General features: G+C 53.8%; 1 protein-coding gene across 1 annotated transcript; it reads left to right on the forward strand.

Moving 5' to 3' along the window:
• Nucleotides 1–426: 426 nt before the first annotated feature.
• On the forward strand, nt 427–4,989 carry PLD6 (phospholipase D family member 6). Its single transcript, XM_027519373.1, has 2 exons — nt 427–2,171; nt 4,046–4,989. The coding sequence occupies exons 1-2, from the start codon at nt 1,757–1,759 to the stop codon at nt 4,291–4,293; spliced, it is 663 nt and encodes a 220-aa protein (XP_027375174.1). The 5' UTR covers nt 427–1,756; the 3' UTR covers nt 4,294–4,989.
• Nucleotides 4,990–7,782: the final 2,793 nt, after the last annotated feature.

A 7,782-nucleotide genomic window follows, 5' to 3' on the forward strand; every position in this document is an offset into this window, starting at 1 on the left:
TAAATTAAATAAGCAGGGTGACAATATACAGTCTTGACGTACTCCTTTTCCTATTTGGAACCAGTCTGTTGTTCCATGTCCAGTTCTAACTGTTGCTTCCTGACCTGCATACAGGTTTCTCTAGAGGCAGGTCAGGTGGTCTGGTATTCCCATCTCTTTCAGAATTTTCCACAGTTTATTGTGATCCACACAGTCAAAGGCTTTGGCATAGTCAAGAAAGCAGAAATAGATGTTTTTCTGGAACTCTCTTGCTTTTTCGATTATCCAGCGGATGTTGGCAATTTGATCTCTGGTTCTTCTGCCTTTTCTAAAACCAGCTTGAACATCTGGAAGTTCACGGTTCACATATTGCTGAAGTCTGGCTTGGAGAATTTTGAGCATTACTTTACTAGCGTGTGAGATGAGTGCAATTGTGTGGTAGTTTGAGCATTCTTTGTAGTAGTGTGTATCAATGGTTCCTTTTTATTGCTAAATAGTATTCTGTCGCATTGATATGCAAACATTTATCTGTTGAGGAACATTTATGTTTCCAGATTTGAGTTATTACAAGCCAAGCCTGCTGTGAACATTTGTGTCCAAGTCTTTGGATGTGTTCGTGTGGGATGCAGCGGGAGGGCTGCACCAGATGGAACGTGTGTGCTTCACATTTTAAATAAACTTTTAATTCAGAATAACTTTAGATTTCCCCAAGAGTTTCGAAGATCGCATAGAGTTCCATTTACCCAACTCAGTTTCCCTTCCTCCTAGCCTCTTCCTTTGCTTTGATTCCTCAACGTGAAGAAACTGACATCGGTACATTGTTATTAACTAAACTCTAGACTTTATTTGGATTTCACCAGCTTTTTCACCAATGTCATGTTTCTGTGTCCGGATCCAGTGCAGGGCACACAGGTGTGAGGTCTCCCCAGTCTGCGCCGGCCCGTGACAGCGTCCAAGCTGGCTCTTTCTTTCGTGCCCTTGGCCGACCTGAACAACATTGGCCAAGTGTCCCGTGAGAAGTGAAAGCAGTCCTCTAACCCGGGCTTCCCGTGGGTTTTTGCTTCTGACTGGACCCAGTCACGGCTTCGGAAAGTCGGCCAAGTAACCCTTGGCGTCAGGGTGGGCCACTCAGATGTGACCCTTCTGCCCATTTTCCGCGTGTGAGGGCCGCTGTCCTTGTTCTGCAGAGGGCGCCCCCCACAACCCCCAGCAGCGGGCAACACCCTCAGGACAAACATCCATGGATCACTAGGTATTCTTCTGTCGGGCGGAGCAGTTCCTCTCTTTCCTTGCTCATTCACTCCACCACAGAGGATGCACATTTACACCTCGGGTACAAGCCAGTTCTGCGTTACTTACGCAGTCCTCGCATTGTTCCAGTTTGGACCTTGGTAGGCTCCTCGCCACTGCCACCTGCATCCCTCAAGGCGAGGTGCGCAGGCGCAGTGGGCGATGCCGCTGACTATGCAGACACATGTGGGAGGCGGGTGGTGGGCGGTGGGGGCGCAGGCGCACTGGGAGGCAGGCGGTGACCTCGCAGGCAGGCGCAGTTGGCAGCGAGCTCATAGCGCAGCAGGCGGGAGCACGTGGGCAGCCACCGCAAGGCTACGGTGGGAGGCTGGCGATGAACGAGCACGCAGGCGCAGTTGGCGGTGGGTACACGTGACCTGCTGGCGTGCAGACGCAATGGGCGGCTGGCGTACGTGCGTGGCAGGCACGCAGGCGCAGGGTGCGGCCAGCGTACGTGGTACGTGGGGCCTAGGTACCTGCCGACGCCATGAGGCCGTTACGCTGGCAGGTGGCTGTGGTGGCGGCTGCTGGCCTCGCGCTGGCCTTGGAGACGCTGCCCGCCGTGTTGCGCTGGCTGTGGGTCAGGCGGCGGCGGCCACGGCGCGAGGTGCTGTTTTTCCCATCGCAAGTGACCTGCACAGAAGCCCTGCTGCGGTCCCCGGGTGCCACACCCTCAGGCTGCCCGTGTAGCCTGCCTCACGGCGAGAGCTCACTTAGCCGGCTGCTGAGCGCCCTGCTGGCCGCCCGCGTCAGTCTGGAGCTCTGCCTGTTCGCCTTCTCCAGCCCGCAGCTGGGCCGCGCCGTGCAGCTGCTGCACCAGCGCGGGGTGCGCGTCCGCGTGGTCACCGACTGCGACTACATGGCCCTCAACGGCTCGCAGATTGGCCTGCTCCGCAAGGCAGGTAGGCCGGGTGCTGGGCCACGGGAGGTGGAGGCAGGACGGGGGGGCGCTTGGGGCAGCGTGGGAGGACTGGGGAGACACTCGCGTCCCTTGGCAGCCTTGCAGGGTCTGGGGAAACTCCGGGGTGTCCAGAGGAGCTTCTGTGCAGAGTCTTTAGCCCAAAACCTGGGCGTGAACCCTTGAGGGGCCGAGGCTGGAAGCAGGTCCGCCAGCAAAGCCTGTCAGGGACCCAGAAGTCTGTTCAGGGCACAGGTGCGTGGAGATGCAGTGTTGGCTTAAGGACCAAACGGAGGAGAAGGTGTTTTCTCTTAAATTAACCAGTGCGTCTTCTTTCGGGGCATCTGAAATGAATGTTTAAAATAAGGTAAGACATGGAGCTGAAATGGTTAGTTAGTGAGCAGGTAGTTTGTTTCTTCAGCTGCCGAATGGCAGGGAAGTCAGGTCTCTGGCGGACCTGCCCCTCGCTGGAGTGGGAACAGCGAACCCGGGAGTATGATAATTGTGAGGATGTTCTAAGTTCACACCTGCCTTACTTGGAAACTCCTCCGCCTGCGCTGGCATGGTGCTGTGTCCTGCGCCAGCGATTCGGAGTCTGAACCTCTTGCCCTTCTCTCTGTCACTGAGGCCCCTGCAAAGGTCATTCTTGCATTGGCGACCATTTGACCTGCCCGTTCTGGTGGCCCCCGTGACAGGCGCGTGGGGCCCTTGAAAACTGTCCTGGCTGCTCTCAGCTCACCTGGGATGGGAACACAGGGGCATCCTCCCCTGGTCTTCACATCTGTGCAGGGCGGGACGGAGACTTGATTTCAGTGTTGAGGACGTTGACTTCGGCTCTTTCTGGCAGCTTTTCGATCCTATGTTGGTCTGTTGTCAGGGAAGCTTGGCTGTTTCAGCACAGCGGTTTTGTTGTAGAGAACCGTAGGACCTCAGATTTGGCAAGAACCTTGAAGGGACCCTACGACCAGATTCTAGCTAAACCTTGACTCTCTTCTGAGGATGTCCCTGCGGTTGTTCTTCTCTCACCACTCAGCCGTCTCCTTGTGTTTGGCTGGACAGGTTCCAGGCTCCGGGTCTTCAAGTGCAGAACAGGACAGGGAGGTCTGGCGGAGCAGGAGCCCTGGAGGTGACCGGGAGGGTCATGGGTGGGGGCGCACTGCTGTGAGGAGTCACCTGCGTGAGGACCTGTTTTGTGGTGCGAGGAGCGGCAGGCAGCCCTGTGGCCAAGGTGCATATGTTGAGGCGGGCACACGAGGGGCCCTGAGCCTCAGCAGGAGGGGAGGCCGCGTCAGCTGGGTGGTTATGGGGCCAAAGCTGAGGCTTCAGGTCTGGGGCCTGGTGTCTTCTCTGTGGGCGCCCCCGGGCTGGTCCCCCAACTTCACGAGGTCCTGATTACAGGAGGGATCTGATTCTGGGCCTGAGTGAGACCTTAGGGGCATGTGAACCCAAGATCAAATGGGTTTTGCTTCAGTCGCTGCTGGCTCATCTTGAAACCAGTAACTGGAGGGTAATGCATGTCATATACACTGGAGGAGGTGGGGAGTCTCCCCCAGTCAGGGCTGGAGGCGTTTCCAGAGGAACTAACTCTCCTGTCCCTGCTGCCGGCCGGCCCTCCTCCTGGGGCTAGTGGGCCCGGCCCCTGCCTGGCTCAGCGGCTGTCACCACCCAGACCTGACGGTGCCCATGACACTGGGCACAAGCAGCAGTCAGTCCTGTGAACACATCCATGCTGGAGAAGGAGCCAGAACTCAAGCAATGGACAGCGAGAGGAGGGGCTAGGGAAGGAGCAAGGGGCTCCCATGTGGGGGCGACCAGAGCCCCTGCCTGGCCAGCAGCTCCGTCGGTGGATGGGCAGCAGTGACGTCTCGCTCTTTGCAGGGATCCAGGTCCGGCACGACCAAGACCTGGGCTACATGCACCACAAGTTCGCCATCGTGGACAGGAAGGTGCTGATCACTGGCTCCCTCAACTGGACCACGCAGGCCATTCAGAACAACCGGGAGAACGTGCTCATCGTGGAGGACGAGGAGTATGTGCGGCTCTTCCTGGAGGAGTTCGAGCGCATCTGGGAGGAGTTCAACCCCACCAGGTTCTCCTTCTTCCCTCAGAAGGAGAGGGCTCGCTGAGGCGCTCCAGGCCACGGCCCCCAGGCTGGAGTCCTGCCGAGCTCCAGCGAGGAAGGGTGGCTCTCTTGCATTGAGTAGTGATGTTCCTTAGAGAGAGTGCGGGCTTAGCAAGGACAGAGACTGCCCTGCAGTGGAAGGGAGGCGCTTCGGACTGGGTGCTTCCATCAGCAGCAGATCCGAGTCCCTTTCCTGATTCTGAGGCCTCCCGGGTCCCCCAACACTCCCTTGCACCCCCCCAAGCTCCCTTGCCCTCCCCCACATCCAGCCTTTGGAACCTGGGTGACTAGTGTCCAGAAGTTGCTCCTGTTTGCACGTTAGGATTGTAATTTTTGATGTTCTTACATTCAGGGGAGTTTGGTTGTCTGTGTAGACTTGACCTTCACCACGACACCCGAGGCTGTGCTCAGTACCCCTGAGGCAAGGTGGGTCGTAGGGGTGGCCTCACCGCGCTGTCTTGATTTCTGGCACGGATGTGACATCTCTGAAGTGTCGTTCCCCCCAGCCCCTGCCAACGTAGTGTGTTTCTCTCGATTTAAAGTTACCTTGGACTTAGGATGTCGGGCAGGTAAACCCAGACAGAACTCAGCTGAAGTTGTAAAGCATGGTTCTTGGGTTGGAAGTCATGTGGCTTCACGGAGACAGTGCTTCTCCCCTGAGCTGGGTCCCCCTGAATAAACTTGCTCCCGTTCCTGTCCAGTTGCGTGTGGTCTGCCTTTTCATGCAAATAGTGGCTTTGCGGGGTGGGGACAGCATCCAGCCATTTAGAACCCATTGACCAAGCTAGTCTCCCAGAGAGGAGTGAAGACCTGGGGGTGTTCTTGGGGAACCCCACTGTCTCCCAGAGGAGTGAAGACTTGGGGGACCCTGGCATCTTCTGAGCAGCTGAGCTGACTCCCAGCCATGCTCCTCAGTGGCTGTCCGGCCCGTGGGGCTCAGCGCCTGCAGCCCCCTGTCCACAGGGCTTGCTTCCAGAAGTGCCAACCACCCAAGACCAGCCCCACCATCAAGGCTGCTGTTGACAAAGTTGTGAAATGGTTTCATCCCATGTAATGTTTTATTTCATTTAATTTGATTTATATTGTTTTCATTATAGTTATCTTTGTGGTGGGAGTTTGAACCTAACCTAAATTTCAGGTAACAGGCATTCTGTTCTGAGGGCCTGAGGAGGCGAGCACTGAAATCAGCCTGCAGAGTGGAGGCTGTCTGTCCCTGCTAAGGGTGGGCGACTGCATGACGTGACCAGAGCCCTGCTACGACGGGAGAGGCGTCAGGAGGGGCAGCTGGGTCGCAGCAGGGCTTGGGCCAAGCCCAGCGTGTCCAGTCCTCCCAACGAGCTGGTGGGGGTCACTGCTGAGGCCGTGGGAGGTCCCAGGCTTCCAGCTGGTGAGGTCGGTGCGCTGAGCTGTGGGTGTGCACTTGGTGCCGAAGGCAGTTCAGGCCGAGTCTGGGGCTTTGTACTGGATGGCAGTTGTCCGGAGCGCGTCCAGAGCTGCGCAGGCGCACTAAGGAGACCCTGGAAGTGTAGCTGACATGCCTCGGGGCAGGAACCGGAGGGGACTTGTGTAGTGTGTGTCCGAAGCTTCATGCTTTGTCCACCAGATTCTGGCATGAACAGGACCTTTACAGGAAGTAGTCAACCCCCGGAGGCTTGGCAGTTACTCCCTAAGAGGACTAGAGGTGGCCCCTCTTACTGCCCTCCCACCCCCGCCTCACAGCCTGTCGTTCAGCCTGTAGTTTGGGTTCAAGCTTGTCATTTTAACCACGGGACAGGGACGCAGCCTAACGGTATACGTGGAGTGTTGGCACCGTTACATGTAAGGTATTTTAAACTTGTGAGAACTTAGTGATAAAAGAAATCTCCTGGTGGTAACAGTGTGACTCTGTCAGTCTCCCTGTACCTGTCAAATTCAGGAGAACGTTGGAATGAAACCGTGCGGCTACGTTGCTTGTGCTGAACTGCTTTTTTAAAATAGTTTTTAAATTCATTTTTGGCTGTGCTAGGACTCCGTTGCTGCGAGGGCTTCCCTTAATCGTGTGGAGCAGGGGTTCCTCTTCGTGCGGGTGCGGGCTTCTCATCGCGGGGCACAGGCTCCAGGTGTGCGGGCTTCAGGAGTTTTGGGGCACGGGTTTAGTTGCCCCTCTTTACCACTGGGCCACCAGGGAAGCCCCTGAATTGGTTTTTAAAGCAACTGACTACTTTAAAAATAACACTTCATTGAGATTCACATACTATAAAAGTCACTGTTTTAAAAGTGTGCAGCCGAGTGTATTGATGGTATATTAACAGATTATTAGTTGTCAGTATGTTAACAGAGTTATTTGGTTGTTATTTACTGTAGTAACGGGGTTGTGCAGCCATAAGCACCATCAGTTTTCAGAGCATTTTCTTCACTCCAGAAAGGAGCCCTGTTTGTGCGGGTTTACCTGCGGCGGCTGTTCCGTGCGTGGCGTCCCGCAGCCTGCGGTCTCGCTGTGTCTCGGCGTGCCCCTCCTTGGCCTAGTGCAGTGTTTCTGAGGGCCGTCCGCGTCGTGCCAGGTGTCGGTGTGTCTTTACTTCTTTTTATCACTGAATCGTAAGTCGCTGTATGGACAGATCGCATTGTGTCTACCTGTTTAGCAGTTGATGGACACTGGGGTTGTCTCTACCTTTTGTCTGTTGTAAATATAATGCTGTAAACACTCACAGGTGTTTGTGTGGACATGTTCTTGAGTCTCTTGAGTATATATCTAGGAATGGAGTTGTTGGGTCATAAAACTCTAACCATTTTATAAACTGCCAGATGGTTTTCCAAAGCAATTGAACCATTTTATATTCCCACCAGCAGGTATAAGGATTCCTTTTTCTTCACATCATCACCAGCAAAAAAGCAATTATTTGACCTTTTTAAGTCAGTTTTTAAAATGGAGGTATAATGAGGTACAATATTATGTAAGTTTTAGGCATACAACAGTGATTCATAATATTTGAAGGTTATAGTCCATTTAGAGTTGTTATAAGATACTGACTATATTTGTATTAAATATGTTTGTAACTTATTTTGTATACTGAAGTTTGTACCTCTAAATTCACTACTCTGGTCTCACCCCTCCGCCTCCCGTCTCCCCACTGATAACCACGAGTTTGTTCTTTATATCTGAGTCTCTTCCTTTTTTGTTGTTTACTAGTCTCCTTTATTTTTTAGATTCCACGTGTGATACCATACAGTATTTGTCTTTCTCTGACTTTGCTCGGCATGATACCCTCCAAGTCCATGCATGTTGGCATGATTATCTGCAAACGGCATTATTCCTTTTTTTTTTAAATAGAAGTATTCCTTTGTGCGTGTGTACCAGAACTTCTTTACCCGTCCATCTGTGATGGGCATTTAGGTTGCTTCCAGTTTCTGGCTGTTGTAAATAGTGCTGCTGTGAACATCGGGGTGCATGTATCTTTCCTAATCAGTGTTTTCATTTGCTTTGAATATATGCCCACAAGTAGAATCGCTGGGT

This window comes from Bos indicus x Bos taurus, chromosome 19, assembly GCF_003369695.1.
Source record: "Bos indicus x Bos taurus breed Angus x Brahman F1 hybrid chromosome 19, Bos_hybrid_MaternalHap_v2.0, whole genome shotgun sequence".
NCBI lineage: Eukaryota > Metazoa > Chordata > Mammalia > Artiodactyla > Bovidae > Bos > Bos indicus x Bos taurus.